The sequence below is a fragment of the Rhyacophila brunnea genome, unplaced genomic scaffold (assembly GCF_057557595.1).
Source record: "Rhyacophila brunnea isolate RB1 unplaced genomic scaffold, BYU_Rbru_1.0 scaffold_5, whole genome shotgun sequence".
Classification (NCBI taxonomy): Eukaryota; Metazoa; Arthropoda; class Insecta; order Trichoptera; family Rhyacophilidae; genus Rhyacophila; species Rhyacophila brunnea.
In genome coordinates, this window is record NW_028233170.1 from 15,709,946 (window position 1) to 15,729,125 (window position 19,180).

Genomic DNA, 19,180 nt, shown 5'->3' on the forward strand with positions numbered 1-19,180 from the left:
TTTGAATAGCTGGCATATTATGTATCATTACTGACTATATACGAACAACATTAATGGTAGATAGACATTGAATAAAACAATTACATAAAATATAATATATATTAGATACGAGGGTGGGTCAATAATTCCTTAGAAAAAAGCATTAAAACAGTTTTTATTTTTGTATTTTTTTTTTATTTCTCAACATAATCTCCTTGGAGCTCAATACATTTGGTTAGACGTTTCTCAATTTTTTTAAACCGTCAGAAAAATAAGTTTTCGGAAGGTCCTCAAAATAAGCATTTGTCCGATCGATAACTTCTTCATTTGAAAAAAAACGTTGTCCACTTAGCCATTTGTTTAAGTTTGGGAAAAGGAAAAAGTCACTGGGGGCTAAATCTGGCGAATACGGTGGGTGGTCGACCAATTCGAACTTCAATTCTTCAATTTTAGCCATTGATCGTAAACATGTGTGAACACGGGCATTGTCCTGATGAAAGAGGATTTTTTTCCTGTTTAAATGAGGCCGTTTTTCTTCAATTTTGTTTTTTAGCTGGTCCAATAAAGATGCATGATAATCCCCTGTTATTGTTTTTCCTTTTTCCAAATAGTCAACGAAAATAATTCCACGTGCATCCCAAAATACAGTAGCCATAACCTTACCAGCTGATTTTACGGTTTTCGCCTTCTTTGGACATGGTTCGCCTTTCGCAATCCACTGCTTTGACTGTTCTTTCGTCTCGGGAGTATAGTGGTGTATCCATGTTTCATCTACAGTCACAAAGCGACGAAAAAATTCATCCCGATTGTGTTGTATGAGCGACAACAGGGCTTTAGAGGCCACCACCCTATTGCGTTTATTGTCGACTGTGAGCAAACGCGGCACCCATCTTGCAGAAACTTTTTTCATGCCAAATTTGTCATGTAAAATAGAAATGACGCTACCTTTTGAGATCCCTGTAACCTCAATTATCTCACTCAACTTTAATCTTCGGTCACTTAACACCATATCGTGGATTTTATTGATCATTTCTGGTGTAGTCACCTCTACAGGACGTCCTGGACGTGGTTCATCCTTTGTTGATGTACGACCACGTTTAAATTCATTTAACCAGTTATAAATAGTTGCAAGTGAAGGAACAGATATGCCGTGAACTAAATCCAACTCATTTTTTATTTCCTTTGCTGTTAACTCTTTTATATTAAAATGTTTAATAACAGCTCTAAACTCAATTTTCTCCATTTTCGTAAACAAGCAATTTTTTTTTAAATGTACGAAAATAAAAAACAACAACCCGACCAATCTGATTGAAACTTCGCAGCATACTGAATCGGTAGTGCCGCTGCATGAAAACAAACCTCTTACAGTACTAGTCGCGCCACCTGTCGGCTTTTCTAAGGACTTATTGACCCACTCTCGTACTATGCTACATTACTATGTTTTATTTTAATTAATAGTTTGTATGTAATCTGTAAGGCATATACAAATGGAAAAGGTTTTATATTAGGTATGTAAAATGAATTTACATTTCATAAACTTCATAGTTATCATTTAATTATTATCTGACATTGTTCAGATTATTAAGTACGTACGGAAAACTTAGATATAATATAATATAATATAATATCTTTAAATATCTGAGAGCTTTAAATTTGAAACCTCATCTTATTTCTATATTTTAAATAATATTCATCATCATCATTATCAGCGTGAATCTATCCACTGCTGGATGAAGGTCTCTCCAAGCTAATTCCACGTACTTTCGCAGAATTTAACCATTTCATTGATCCAGTGGTCTTTAGGTCTACCTTGCGGATGGTTTGTACCTTTTGGGTACCACTGGATGACAAGATCTGTGTAGCGATTGTCCCTTATTTGAGCTATGGCATGAGAATTTGAGGTTTTAAGCGAACTCTATTACATCGCAAACCCTTATTTTATCCAATCATTCTGCTTTTTGCCCTGTCGCGTTATGTCGAGCATTCACTTCTCCATACCACGCTGTGCAACTCTAAGTTTCTGGATCTTTCTTTTACTTAGGATCCATAATATGGAAATATTATTTCACACGTATATGTGATTACGGGAATCACACACTGGTTGAATATTTTGCGCTTTAGGCACAGTGGTAGGTCATTTTTGAAGACATTATTCAGGCAGCCAAAAGCACTCCACCCCAGTTTTATTCTGCAAACAATTTCATCAAACATACATCCATCTATCTATAGACACTTGTTGTCTTAGATAGATGTAGTTTTTCACTTGTTTGAACTTAGGGCCATTGATAAGGATCTTTTTTTGGCACGTTAAGCAGTTGAACATGACTTTTGTCTATGTTATATTTATTTTCAAGCATACTTTGTTGCTCACTTGAACACTTATTCAGGCAACTTGACTGGAATGACAAAATGATCCTCATAAATGGAGAATACCTGCGCTTTGCTGATGATATAGTAATTTTCCCGCAAAACTCAGAAGAGCTATAAAGCAGAATAAATAATATTAATGTCTGAAATAAATGATAGCGTTTTTAATAATCACAGTTCTAAGAATAGGTTTATCCTGAGGCAGAAACAAATACTGTCTTTTTAAACATGAAAGTCCATCGAATGTAGGAATAAATTGGTTATCGTTTATTCATTAGGTTAAGGAGGGACATGCTCAGCGTAGGTTAAAATGGAGCTTTTGTTCTATTTTCAAAGCATGATCCTGGACATACCTTAAACGTTGTAGATACTCTATTTATATAATTTTGAAGCCTTATTATTCTTTATATTTATTTTAAACATTTGATGACTGCATAAAGTATTTTTATTACGAGTACATAAAATAGTATTCTTTTAAGCCTCTCGCTCTAATGTTTTAGAATAAAGTCATATTTCAGTACATAAATGTGCAGTGGTCTTATGATTTTTTACATTTATTAATATTTAAACGCATTTATAAAACCATCAGTATAATTTATATTGACATTATTATAGTGAAATATTTACGATAAGAAATTATATTGATAATCTCTGTGATCCCAAATTTGACAAGAATTGGGCATTTTATTATTCAAAAAATGGGCAAGATTAACACATTTTTTAACGTGTTTTAAAGAATACAACACGGTTTAAAAGAATACTATTTTATATAATAAAAATACTTTATGCAGTCATCAAATGTCTAAAATAAATATAAAGGATAATAAGGCTTCAAAATTATATAAATAGATTATCTACAACGTTTAAGGTTTGTCCAGGATCATGCTTTGAAAATAGAAAAAAAGCTCCATTTTGACCCACGCTGAGCACGTCCGCCCTTAATATAAAATATATTTGATGTTATGGTTACTGAAATTCTTTAAACAATAAAAAAGAGTTTGCATAACACATTTATATTATTTCTTAAAATTTATACTGTATTTTTTAGTACCACCCTTAGTCAGTGACTTAATTTACTACCCCCATACAGGTGTAACTTGCTATTAAGCACCTACAGTATTCAAAATTTTATATATCGACTAGGCATTATTTATAAATGGGCCATAACCAATTTTACTATAACGTGAAGTTTTTTTCTATATTTATGAAGCTATTACATAAATTACTCCATTTACGCTGGTGTGTTATTTATCGTCTCTGATTTGTTTTGTTCACCATTATGCGTTTACATAAACAGGCTTTTATTGGGTTATAATGATATGTATCTATATAGTTTTTAATCTAAAGATTATTACATGATAACTTACCCTCCCTATTTCCATTTCTAAGGAAAGTTCCATTACATTATTAAAAAAGAATGAGTTTACTCACTAATCTCATTACACTTTAGTGCCATTTAAATTAGCTCCGCAATAATTGTATACTTATCCCGTGGGTCTTGAAACTTTTAGTACTGCTGAGACCTAGCAAGTAATTTTTTAAAGACGGACTCTTCAATTCTTGACATTGTCTTATAACATCCTTAATTTCGAGTAAAATTTTATCTAAAAAAACTGGAAAAACGTAGCTATGAATTTTTTGTTGATCAAAAGTGTTTCTTTATGTAAATCAATATTAACAAAGGTTGCCAGACTTGTCAATGTGCTCCCCAGAGACATAATATACATTTTAGTGATGTGCTGTGTATTGTGATTTTTTCTCTCTTCTGAGATTAATTTAAGCCTTAGATTGATAGATTTTTAATGTTAATATCCTGAAATATGAGTTTGTTATTAGGTATATATAATGTTTTATTTTTGAATAAATTATAATATTATACGAATCTTGTCAAAGAGATTTTATATTTTACCAGGAAAAGTGCAATTACTCACGAAGAAGTCTTTAGAACCCCACGGGATGGCCTAACGGAACGAAAGTTGCTTTCCACCGAATTTCGACCTTCTTTGAAGCAGTTTTATTATTTTTTGTTACTGACAACAACCATACATTTTGATCCATGTATGAAGGCTGGTCTCAGCAGTATTTTGCACATACAGATTTTTATGTTTGGATTTAAGATCTTTACAGATTCCATCTGGTTTTTATTTCCATATTGTTGTTAATGGTGACGATGGATCGTAGATAGGTTGGATTTCTCGAATAATTAATTTTAAATATTTATATTTTCATGTGGATGCATCAGGTTTATGGCTTCTCCTTTCTCATTATAATACTTAAGATATACCTTTTTTATTTCGATAGTATGAAAAGATCATTTTAAAATGATTATTTGTTTTGATACTTATCAGTAGATATCACTAACTCACAGTGCGTGTCCGGAAACTTGTACGTATGCAGTTCGCCGTAATTCACCGCAAAATGTTGTATCGGAAATATATGGCCGTATAGTAAAGACCATTGAAGTTAATGTCCCTCCACCAAACCCGCCCCGTACCACCCTCGGTCTTAATCGAGAGTATCACGGGAAATCGAGAGTATCACGGGAATCGAGAGTATCACGGGAAGTAGTAAAGACCGTCGAACCTCTTTGGGTCGTATAGTATTGACATAAAATTCATGTCTAAATAAAACACGGTTCTTGTTGGTTTATACTTTGCAAGAAGCCAGCAGCAAACAAATTTTGAAAATAACCGATATATTATATAGATTATTTGTTAGGTTAGGTTAGGTTTTCAATCTTGAATTCATGAATTTTGCCAAAATTAGCTGTGAAAATTGAATTAATGTTCATATTGAATCTAATAAAATTGGAGACCGTATAGTGTACGATCATCTCTTTCCGAGAAAAAAGCTCACGGTAAAATGTTTTCCATTCAATTTACATGTAACCCTCACAGTGACGGTCTGTGAAAGTTATAACATGCCATTCGCTGCTTGGAAGCGGCACATTTTCATTGGTAAAAAATAAGGAACTGTGAAGTAATGATACAGAAACATACTTTTCAGAGCTCGGATACATTTTTTCGACTAATTTTTCGGCTTTAATATAGCCCAAAAAATGAAATGCATTTAAATACAATTTTAGACAATGAGTAAATTTTAGGTGCGGAATTTTCAATTTGCGGGCGGTTTTTTTCTCGTGACTGCTTACTTATTACATACTTGGCAATATTTTTTCTGTCTGTTAAATTTCAATAAAGCCAGAGAAATTTACAGCCACTCGACTTCTTGTAACTGATATTATTTTGAGTATGCTCGCTGGCAAGAAACCTCTCAACGTCACTTTTTAAACGTGTTATAAGAGGTCTACCTTTTAACGAGAAAATCCTGAAAATGTTGATTGAAAGTGTTTTTGAAAGCACATTTCTACAAAAAATATTTTTCATCATAAAATTTTTGAAATTATTTATTTATTATTATTTTATATTGATTATTGCTTTACCGATATTACGTACCTATTTAATAGTTTGAAAAATCTTAATTCACAAAAAAATACATATTATTATATTGGTTAAAATAGTCCTATTGAAATGAATAAACCCAGATTTGATCATTATTCAATTATGTGAAATAAGTATAAAATAATATTGTCTTTTATTTTAATTGATACAATGTTTTTCCACTAAAAATTTACATTTATCACCATTAAGTTTAGTGAAAAATACATATTTAAAAAAATATTTCATTCTAAAACTAAACAATGTCAACGATGCGTGTTCTATGTTCAATATTTTTGGTGTTAGGTAGCAAGCCACTTTGTACATAAAATATATGTAACTATAATATTAATTACTGTAATGTTAATCAAATTAAAATAAAAATGTGCCACAGGCAAAATTTTTTGAGTAGGAAGTGAAAATTATTGGTTTACCATAAGTTTTTAAAACAAAAATATTTTTAGCGCTTTACTAAAACCGGTGAAGATCATCCTTAAAAATATAGAAAACTGAGATGTGTCAATCAATCACAATCAAAAGGTTGTCGCGGGCTACCGGTAGCTCATGAGCGATAAGATCGCTACCACAGCTCTATTACCGATAAACAATTTTCTTAACATTATTTTCACTTAAATAAACCCGTTAGGCAGGTGATACTTTCAATATACACAAAATATATCTACAGTGTTTGGTAACACAGTGTCAATGTTACATAAAAAGGGTTACACTGCTAAATTTATTAAACAATTTATGAAATACCATCTTTATTTTAATAGTCTGTTGATCTCACGAAAGTGCATACAAAACTTAGTAAAAATGTATTCCTATCACTAATTTAACAATTTCCACTTTATTATGATTGACTTAATACCAAAGACAATCATTGTTAAATAATAATTTTATAGCACTATAAAAAACTGAGTATCATTTTTGAAACTAAATCTCATACAATATGTCAATTTGAAATCATAGTTTAAGAAAATATGGTTTTATTCATTTTATATGCAACTAGTTATTCTAAAAAAACTATGCCTATAAACTTGGTGACTTTCGCGATATAATATGTTGACGCAGAACAATTAATTTGAATATTAATTTTATTATATTAAAAAATATATATTGCCACTGATTTTATTATTTAATATACATATTTTATGAAACAACCTATATGTATTTCATTTAGGCTGTTCATATTTTTTCTTTTGTAAAAGAAAAAACCATCTTCGAGGACTTCCATTTGTGACATTGAGTTGAGATAAGCCGATTGCTTATAATTTAATATGCGTACCACACTTCAACTTACTGTATCAAGTACTTTATGGGTAGATAGGTATCACCGGTATCACATTGAACATTTTAGAGAGAACTTCCGACGACGCTAACAAAATATGGTTTCACTTTAAGATTTGAAATTGAATTAATCATTTCCCAGACGGCGTGTTCAAATCGTATCGTACTACATCTAATTATATCTCACTTTATAAGGAGAATAAAGATGATTATAATTTCACTAAGTAATTATTATTACAATTAAAATGTATACCTGATACTTTTCAAGAATATTTTTTTTCTTTCGATAAGATACAAAATTGGTGTCTAGTCTATTTCACGTTATTTAAAATATCCTTAATTTGAAATTTGATAATACTATTAATTATAAATATATATCTTGAAAAATATACAAATGATTGAGGTGTTTTAATTTTCTTAAAAGATGATTACCAACTTGTAATTTAAATTAAGGTAATGAAATAATTAATATGATGTACAGTTGGCATCAGTAGTAATCCATATTTTGTTTATATATATATATATCGTACTTGTTATTTTTTTATTATGTACGTAGCTATTTTTTGACGATATTTGAAAATGTTCTAATAGGTGTACTTATATAATATAATTCTGTGGTTTTTACAGAATATATGTCAATATTGAATAGTGAATAAAATTCATAAATACTATTGTACCTGCTATAATATATATATTTATTGATTAATCGTACGCATATAATAATACGACCATTGATAATGAATCATTTAATATTGTAGTATTCATCATAGAACATAATATTATCATTGAGATAATTTCGAACCGATCAGAAACGGATATATATTTTTCATCATAGTATAGTTATTCTGGGTATGCTCCTGAGGTGTTGAAAATAATATATATAATAATGGTATAAGGGGTTTAATATGTAGTATACTTGTTTTACTTTACGTGTTGTTTAAATTAACTACATGTACATTTTTTACTTTGGCAGTTTGTGCGGAAAATCGACCAGTCTACGTGCTGCAGAAACGGAATAACAACATGGCGGACACGAGGCGTCTACCCGAATATCCTCCGCATGACGGACCCATCACAGAACGTATTGCGAGCACGTCGGAGAGTCGTCAGAATGCTCATCGTAGTCGTTCTAACGTTTGCAATCTGCAATTTACCTTTTCACGCCCGGAAAATGTGGCAGTACTGGTCCTCGGACTATAGGGGTAGCAGCGATTTCAGTACCCTTTTCACACCCCTAACATTCCTGATATCCTTTTCCAATTCGGGCGTCAATCCTTTTGTCTACGCATTCTTGTCGAGAAATTTTCGCCGCGGTATGAGGGAACTGCTGTTTTGTAACTGCAGGGCGTCTCAGAAGAAAAAGAAACAATTGCTTTTGAAAAGAAACTCGAGTAGTCAGCTGGCTACGTTTCTAAGGAGAAGTTCCACATCTACAAGAGCGACTTATAGTTCATATGTGGTGCCTACAACTAGTTCAGACACCGTAACTGGCTGAATGAAAGTTTTATGAGATAATAGTATTAATGTTTTACACAATATATACTTACCTATGTAAAATTAAATTATTAAATACAACTTAAATTAAACTTAATGTACATAATATTATCGGTGTAAAACTTTAAAAAATATGTTATCACAATAAAGAATTTTGACATAAGATAATCTTGAAGATAATTTGCAATTTATATATATATATTTTTTTTAATGAAAAAATATCTTATATTTTACCAAAATGTAGACTTACTAAAATATTGAAAAATGGCTGTAACCGATCAGTATTGACTACCATGAGACCGAATTTAGTATTATGGGTATTGAAGCAAGACTTATTGAAACGGGTAAATACACATATGTAGGTACGCGTAAAGAAAAGAAAGCGATAGTGATACCATTTACTTTTTTCAAACTTTCATTTTGTCAGTTTGGATGCGACGCCTTCTAATATCATTGGTAATTTCACATCGAAAACTAATTTACCGTGTAATATGTTTTTATATGAAATTATAAAAATTAGTTTTATGAAGAAACTATCCAATGTAAGAAATATTTAATGAAGTACAAAACTGTTATCCATATTTGTAAGCATATTGTTATCATTATTCACAATTTACTTTATACAACGGAATAAAAATCATTTTTTACAATATATTAAAATAAGCTGTGTTTTATTTTTTTAATCAAAATAAATTTAAGTTACTTAACTCTTTTTTGTTTAAAGTTATGAATAATTATTTAACAGACTTAATTCGGAATACCTCAGAAATACACATAAGTACATATTATAAAAAATATTTTTGAAAACACAATTACGCAAAAATTAACTAATAGTTATGCGTCTGAAGTATTATCAAATTTCGTTAATATAGTCAACCATATTTTGTGGTTATGAATCACGGTATTAACAATAGGTACCTACTCAATTCCTGGAATTCACCAGGATCTCTCCAAATTTTAGTTTTAACGTACCTACTTGCATTTGGTCATAATTTTTAATTAAACATTTTTTTCAATGAATAATACATTAATTAGATATTTTTATACAATTGTAAATTATAATGGGATGCATTTGGAATCAAGTATGAAGCGGCAATTTTTAGAAATCGCTGTATTGCAATTCTCAATATGCAATTTGTCGCTCTAAATCAGTCATGAGCGGCCGTGTTAAAAATATCACACCAGACGACAGTTCACATCCCGGGATAATTAATTATCTGAATACGGTGGACCATATTTATCACCTTTTTTGATTTTTGAGTTAATTGCCATGCTATTAATTATAGCCCTAGTGGTAGGGTAGTTACGTGTAATTTTGTGTTATCTATTTAACATAAATGGAAATGCAAAAATATACGCTAAAGATCTTGACCAAGTCAGTGTCCCAAAGGAAATAATCTAGAGAAGGGGTTGGGAGTAGGTGGGCAATATACGTCACAGAAGACTGAATAGAAAGGGCATGGGGACTGGAGAATAGTAAGAGACAGAGATTGGCATATAGGGTCATGGAGGCGATCAAATAAAAGACAAGTAAGAAAATCAAAACAATCCCGCTAAATGAATCTATTCCTTATGATTGTAAGTGGTATTTTAAAATTTGGGAACATGGATTTTTTGTAAAATTTAATTGCTAGAAAAAAATAGTTTACGAGTATATAAGTAAATTATTTAAATTATCATATTATATAAAATCGTAAGGAGCATTTTCAGAAACAGATCTTACATTATGTAAACTTCAGAAAAAGAATCAGAGTATGGACCGAATAGGTTGAGCAAGTTGTTAACATAAATATTTCTCGTGGTATTTTTTTAGTACAACCTCCTCTCTGTGGTGGCCAATATGGTTATCTTAGAAAGAAATATGGTGATGTAATGTAATCTAAAAGTAAATTACCATGATTAATTCTAAAGTATATTATGGGCCTCCTCGGAGTGGAGGTTGTATTACATATTTTGTTTTGGAATCGTATTTTAGTACTGTTCGACTGGCCAAACGGTAAGGTGTCAACTTATAAAGATATGTGTATCAGATTCGAATCGTGGATTTGACAAATCCACGTGTTGTTTTTTTCAATATGTATTTGGATCTAGAGCACCAACTTAATAACTCGATATAAACATGAGTCGAAGTAAAAAGTAATAAAAAATGTTCATATCTTTGACAAGCCTCACGGCTAGTGTCATCTCCCGAGATCATCCCATCCCATCATCTCATCTGCGAGAGCGAGGAGCGCTTTCCTTTTCTCGCTCAGTATGCTAGTCATCAGTGGCGGCTCTAGCATCTTTTAGTAAGTGGGGTCAGATGGAGTGAAATATCTAATAAGTACATACCTAATCAATATTAATCAGATCGTAAAAAACATAATATCTTTTGTAGCTATTACTTCATCTTCATATGCCTCCTGCATTCAAAAGAATCTTATTGCTACAAGAAAAACAAAATAGTCTTTTCAAGGATACACTCGCCGTCAACCATGTTTTTTTGGTAAACTGTTCGGAGTTAAATGCTTTTTTTGTTTTGATTAGTTCATACACAATAACTAAATCTGTTGGTGACTGGTTGGTGAGGTCTTAATCGTTTCACTTCTAGTTTGTCTTCAAATGTCAATGTACTGAACTTATATTTCAATAAATGAACCACCTCATTCATCATAATACCTAATATTATTTATCAAAATTATTTTACTAGCGTGAAATTTAATTATCCACAACTAGAATATTACAATAATTAATATATATATACTATAATATATTAATATATGGAATATCATGCCGTGGGTCCCAGGTTCGAATCCTGGGTCTGGCAAGTACACATATTGTTTTTCAATATGTGTGTGAGTCAGGGTATGGACCTAATAGGTTGAGCAAGTGGCTAACACCCATTTCTCGTAAAAAAAATCTGTTAATACAAACCTTTACTCTGTGGAGGCCCATATGATCCTATTCGGATCGGACATGGTCGAAAAAAAAATACAAATTAATATTGATTTAATAACTGAAATAGCACATAACTACCCTTTGTTATTATCATTCAAGATATTATAAATTATTATAGTATGTATTAAGAAATATATTTTAAAACTTAAGGGGGGACATGCTCGTCGAAGGTCAAAATTGAGTTTTTATTGTATTTTCAAACCATGATCCTGGACACTCCTTAAACGTAGTAGATAATCTATTTATATAATTTTGAAGCCTTATTATCCATTATAGTTATTTTATACATTTGATGACTGCATAAAGTATTTTTGTTACAGCGACAAACAACGTTGCCGCGTATTTTTATTTTCTCGTAATCGACCATTATTATGAGTCAGCTCAAAAATGGCTCCGGCCTCTCTAGTCCCCCAGAGGAGACATCCCGCATTTTATTGGTGCCGATTTGGGGGTGTGACACTAGGGACGTCATATCGAAAGAAAAAGTGACAATTACGGTATTAGTATCAGTCAAAAAGTATCGATAATATGCAATGATACTCTGCGAGGGATTTATTTATTAAAAAAAATATCACAACATCTTTGACGTCCCTATCCATGGGACACTGTTAGAAAATCGGAACTAAACTATCTACAAACTTGGCATAACGTTTGATGATACCAAAATAGTTGTCTATTACTTAAATTTAATAATGTAGACACGGTGATAACCTCCGGCAGATACTTAACCTACGAGTGCCTATGTGGCGTGGCAGCAAATCACCTTATAGCTCACGTTCCGCACATTAACCTTTATCCGCCGTCGTTGCCGGCAAAGATACACATATTTTTCACTCAAATAATCGACCATGAAAATTTTTCGAGATAAAAAAAATCATTTTTTAAATTGCACTGTAAAATGTAGCATCATAATGATAACGAAATTTAAAATTTCTTGTCGGGGAGAAAAATTATAATTTGAGCATTACACGCATATCACATTTTCTATCAGTAAAAAACTAGATTTAAAACAAATGATGTTACTTCTATCAAAAACATTTATATGAATACTGATTTAATTCATGAAAAATTAATTTTAACAAAAATCCTTTTTTACATCATCATGTTTTTTTATTTATTCAATATTTGGTTGTAGACCGGTTAATGTTTTATAAGTCAATACAGACAGCGTACAGTTTAAAATAATTATTTCATAAAATTAACAATTAAAATGAAGTGGTTTGCCCGGCCAGGGTTGGGCTACTAATTGGCATTACCTGAATATCTCACACTCAATAATATCTAATAATTATTGGCTGCTTCCTCCCGTTGAGAAGCGCAAGTGTGAATTTCTCGGAAATGGATCACTAACAGAGCATTCAAGTTCAACACATTCATGGATTAGCAAACCAAACAGCCCCATACAATACGCCATCTTAATCGAACAATCAAGCGGACTTACGTTCAGACGTAAAGCTTCAACAATAAATTGTCACAGACCAAGATCGCCACGCACGTAAGTGTGCTTTGACTGAGTTTAAATTGAATTTGTTAATCACACGGTCCACGGTAGACAAAAGCACGAAGAACTAACCTAATTTAAACTGACGTGACAATATTCTACGTGTTGAGTCATTTTCATTCACGTCCTCAGTAAGACACAGCATGTTAAAAGAAAATGCAATACAAATCCATAAAGTAAAAAAAATCAGGTACACGGTTAGTTACCATTTTATGCATAGTTTTGGATATTTATAAAACTGCTTAAATAAAACATAATAATAATAACAACAATAATATTAATAAGAATACCAATACTTATAATAATAAAAATAATAATATGTATATATGTTGAAGCCAACTCTTGATTATAAGACCGCTGGAAGCTGGTTTTGGCCAAGTCCCTGAAAGAGGGAATATTTTGAAGCAGAGAATTAAAATAAAAGTATAACTATGAATAACAAATAATTAAATATCCTTTGTTTTCGATATTGCAAGTTTGAGCTATTTATAATATAAATATAATATATTATGTTGAAATTAGATTCTTCTTCTAGAATTCTTCTGAGTGATGTATTTGTTCGCGTTAATAGAAATAATATTCTGCATTATGACACAATGACGTTGAACTATTTAAATACGCTGTTAAAATGGAAATATGTTTTGTTGAACGTTCAAGTAGCACAGCGTTGTATGGAGAGGATCATTTTGGGCATAACGGGAAAGACAAAAAGCCGAATAATTGGGTATGAAAGGTATAGGATGTAATAGAGTTTGGTAAAAACCTTAAATGAAAGTCGGCAGGGAGATAGTTTGAGTAAGGGAAAACTCAGAGAAACACAGTTCCCGAAAGTTTATAAAATTTTGAAACTTTAAATTAAAAAAAACGTAAATCAAGAGATTGCTGAAAAAACATGACAGTTCAACACACAGAAAGATGAGAAATTAAATCAGTTTGGAGAGGTATTCATGCAGCAATGGATTATCACTGGCTGATGAAAAAGACATACCATTTTTAATTGTTAATTAAATACATATATTTTTTATTGTACCATTTACTGTATGTATAATATCTGCCGCATTGGACCAAAATATGTCTTACGTATATGTCAAACAGCTTACTGAATTGTCAATGTAAGAACAAAAATATCTTGATATATTGTTTAACTCAAGATTATTGTTTCATTCACACATCACTTCTACTAACACAGCTCTGTGTGCAAGCAAGATTCTAGGATTCATCATGAGACAATGTTCAAACACGCGCGTTGATATCATTTTACTCCCTACTTCAATTGCAGTTTGTCAATTTATGGCTACGGCCGTATGTTGTAGCTTAACTACTGGGAAATGACAAAAAAATGGCGTATTTCAAAAAAACACTACCTTATTCTTAGGTCAATAATTATTATAAAGCAATCATTATTCATAAAATGTTCATCACATTTGAATGGTCAAAGACATAGATTATAATAAGTATCTTTAGAATTATCTTCAAATGTGTTAATCTTGCCGATTTTTTGAATAATAAAATGCCTAATTCTTGTCAAATTTGGGATCACAGAGATTATCAATATAATTTTTTATCGTAAATATTTTACTAAAATTATCTCGTTATAAATTATACTAATGGTTTTATAAATGCGATTAAAAATTAATAAATGTAAAAAATCTTAACACCACTGCACATTCATGTACCGAAATATGACTATATTCTAAAACATTAGAGCGAGAGGTTTAAAAGAATACTATTTTATGTAACAAAAATACTTTGTGCAGTCATCAAATGTTTAAAATAAATATATAGAATAATAAGGCTACAAAATTATATAAATAGATTATCTACAACGTTTAAGGAGTGTCCAGGATCATGGTTTGAAAATACAATAAAAACTCAATTTTGACCTACGACGAGCATGTGGGCCGTTAAGCTATTTAAGAAACCAAATGTCGTACAAGCTTGTTTTAGAACGTCTCCAGAACAAGTTTTTCGACATCTTTCATTTCAACGCATATAAGCATTTTCTCAAACGACGATATTTCTTCAAAGAATGTTCGTCTCTTTACATGCGTGGTCTCTTATGGATGAAAATGTTCGTCATGTCAGCCTTATCAGGTACCACCAATAGTTAGGGCTGTGCGGTTTGTCAATATGATTCATTTTTCATTTCATTTCATTTTAGTGATGTGCTGTGTATTTTGTTTTTAAATTAAATTTTATCGCATTTCTAGCATTATTTTTCATTGGGAAATTTTCCTTCGGTGTTTATTTTTTTTCTTTTTTTATACTTACTATTATTCTTTGATTTGTTTTTCTATTATAACTAGATTTACCTACCTGTCATTTTACCACGATTTTATTAGCTTGTATTCTTGTGTGTCCAGTATACATTTGTTCTTGTTTGTCCAAGATTTGTATTAACGATTGAAGATTTTTAACTAACTTCCCGACTAGCTAGACATTTAAAACTTTAAAAATATATCAGAACACGACGACAATGCATTCTTTTAATACTATTAGCCATTTTTAAGCAGCATTGAATTAATTTTCAGTTAATTCTGTTTTGTATGGAAACTTATTATTGTTGGTTGCTAAGCAATTAATTATTAATATATACATGCGTTACTATGGAAATCAATATGAAATGTCAAAATGACATTTCAGTATACTATATTTATTCAGTATTTCTATCAAGTACAATAAAAAGTATTATTTAATACATAGAATTGTCAAGTTTATATGATTCAACAGAAAATTTAAAAACGTGTTATATAAAAAGTTCTTTTATCTTGTAATTATTTATTTTAAATGTCATTTTGTGAACTTATTGAATTAATTATAATAAAATATATTTTGATGTGGCCTCAATAAGTTTTTTAAATGAATAACTAAATATAATATAGGTATAAATTACGTATAAATGAGAACTCTGCCATTCTGGGCAGTGTTGACCTGTATGTTGCTGATAACTATCTTAGAAATAGAGAGCACCAGTTGTTTATTCTCTCAAGGTGCAGAACCAACATGCTACTGGTAATGCCAATTGGGAGGGCGATACATATGTTCAACCAAATTGCTTCGAGTGTTGATATATTCCACTTGCGAGAGAGTCAGTTTATGTGGACGCTATTTTATAAATTATTAAAATAGAGCCTTCTTAACAAACTTGGTGTACTTCTGTGAACTTCTATAGATGTATACTTAATTGTATTGTCATTGCTTTTGTATGTTTATATTATGTTCTCTTTTTATATTTTTATTTTTATCGCTTTTATTATTTTTTTCTTCCTTCTTTATAATAATGTTTCATGTCATGTTGTGAGCGTCTTAAAACTTATAATTTGTAATGTCCAGAATATGCTAAAAATAAATAAATTGAAATATATAACAAGCGATTAAGCTAAATTAATAACTCTAGCCATTCATTTGTGTTGTAAGTTTAACAGTGTGCAAAATATTTATTTTAAATAGTCAAATATTGTATCATTTTTTAGTGAAACGACGAATGAGCTGAGTAGCGGTTAATTAAGATTGAAACGATTTAAGGGAGATTATTAAGAGAAACTAATTAAAATGAAAATACTCAGTACTGAAAAAGTCATTTAAGGCTAACGACCTTTATTCGTTAAGTACGATGCTTATATAAATATTAGTCATTTATTTTTCATTCATATAAATAATATTATAATATCTTTCTAACTTGAAGCTTAATTAGTTTTATTCTCGGATTTAAAATACTGAGTGGGCTGCTATTTCATTTCATTCAATAAAACGTGTAGCTTTTTCAGAGTAAATTATTTTAAGGGCTAAAGCTTATTTTAAAAGAAGTGATAATTTAAGTCTGGCGATTTAAAAAAAATGAATCGTCGCATAAATCCCGATAGTATTATTTTCGGTAAAGCACATAAGTACATCTTACGTAATTGATGCCGAGATCCCCTGGAGAGATTCCCAGCAAAGAATTCCAGCTACATTCAACTGAATCATACTTAACGTTCTTACGCTGCGGGGTAAGTCTTGTTAGTAGGGCGCGAAACCTTGGGATTTAAACAATAAATCAGAAAACTATTTCAACTGACAGTTGTGAAAAAATTAAACGATTTAAATATTCACATACACTAGCAAAACACAACAAGGTGATGTAATTAAACTACCCTAAACTGGATTTAGGAATGCGATATGTTTTGTCATACTTTGGTTGCATTATTCATTAATAATAACTAAATATTTTCTCATTCAAATTTATTTATTTTACATATTATAATGAACATAACAAATTATGAATTCAAAGTGTTAATAACGTTAAAATAAAAATACAGGGTAGGTAGTATAAGTAAATAATAAAATAATAAACAATAAAAGCACATGGAAGCACACAGAACAAGGTTGATAGACCCTATTTTAAAAACTCATAAAACAACTCATGCCTCATTGACTCCAGTAGCTGAAAGAAATAAATTAGGTGAATAATTGCGATACCCAAGAATGCTATAAGTTGTTTCGAGTCAGAAAAATTGCAGTGGTATTTATATTATAACAACAGAAAAAAATACTCATAAAAAGCGAAAAAATAAATCTTCCAGTACGATGTTGAAATCTGGACTTTTAGAGAATCAAATAGGAAGAGATTTTATGTATTATTGATATGGTACTAGCGGTACTGGTACCCACGATAGCCGCGCAGCTTAAGCATCGGTCTATAGCGCCGTGGATCTCATGTTTGACTCCTGGGTCTGGCAAGCACACATCACATTGTTTTTCAATTTGTGTATGAGTCAGAGTCTGGACTAAATAGGTTGAGTAAGTGGCTGACATCCATTTCTCGTAATAAAAATTCTGATAATAAAAATTTCTATTCTGTGGAGGCCCATATGATCTTATTAGGATCGGATATGGTCGGAACTGGTGGAGGATACACCATATTACATGAACACCATGCGCAAAAATATCTCTATTCTAGGAGTGGAGGGTATTACACATGCCATAGTTTGGAGGGAAGGATGATAACTGATAACACCGAGCAGAAGTGGTCATTCGGGCCTACGCCTTCTCGATAGAGTGACATTATCAAGAAAGTGACTGAATTAATAACATAAATGGAAGTAGTTTGGTGACAACGTCTTTAATTGTGGTAGGTAAATAATCAACATTATAAGCAAGACAAAACAACTAAACAAACGAAGATGTATAACTGTCTTTTTGGACATGTTCATAGATCTGATCTTGCACAGAGCACAGCCGGATTAGGATGATTAATTGGAAAGCATTATTAATCTAAATATCAAACGATGTTTACAGTATACTTAAATAATTAACGTTAATGTATTATTTATTATATTTATTATAACGCAAATTTATATCGTACTTATTCCACTTTTATTAATTATTATCTGGACCGGCTTTGTTCGCCTCAGACGGACATTTTCAACGGAAGTTCGATACAAATTAAATTCATAATACAATACATTTTCACCATGAATTTACAGTTAACATAATAAAAGATTTCATGTCAATTTGTGATGAATCGTGATTAATATCAAACAGTGTAAAGTCAATTTGAAAAAAAAACTTTGATGGGTTTATAATAAATTTTTATCATGCCAAAAATAGTTATAACTTCATCACAGTATCACTATTTAAATAGACCATTGATAATCAGAAAATACATTTTAAATAATGTAATCGCACAAACAACTCATTTTCACTACACTATCCCTAACGCCGTTAGCACACATCATATAATTATATACTTAATATAAAAGAAAATTAATACAAGGTACTTGATGGAATTTGAATTTAAATTGTAAATCATTTCTGTTTTATGCTATTACATTTCAGTATTTTTTGCAAACTGGGTTTCTTCTTTCGGTACCTTCAGGCAGGGAATGGGACGACTGACCTCCAGACAATTGGACGCCGCACTGTCGTAGACACGTATACATAACGTAGACGACGTATTTTAATCAGTTTCTATCTACTACTTAGTAGTTTGAATTCATTATACTGTTAAAATAATGTATTCTTTATCGCAGATTGAGAATAACCATGCCTAAGGCTTTATATAAAATAAAAAAACTCTTTTTTCGTTGGAACTTAAACATATGCACGAATAAATCATTGTTCACGTCTGCATATTTACATTCTCACCAACTATTAAATCATAATATAATCATTTAAATATAAATAATAATATTGA

At 30.8% G+C, this 19,180-nt stretch overlaps 1 protein-coding gene across 1 annotated transcript in view; it reads left to right on the forward strand.

Annotated features, from left to right (window-relative positions):
• The window catches only part of LOC147066094 (trissin receptor-like), a 31,930-nt gene extending 23,362 nt beyond the window's left edge, over window positions 1-8,568 (forward strand). Inside the window, exon 6 of the mRNA XM_085955721.1 lies at window positions 8,047-8,568. Within this exon, the coding sequence (XP_085811847.1) occupies window positions 8,047-8,568 (522 nt within the window). The remainder of the gene's footprint in view (window positions 1-8,046) is intronic.
• Window positions 8,569-19,180: the final 10,612 nt, after the last annotated feature.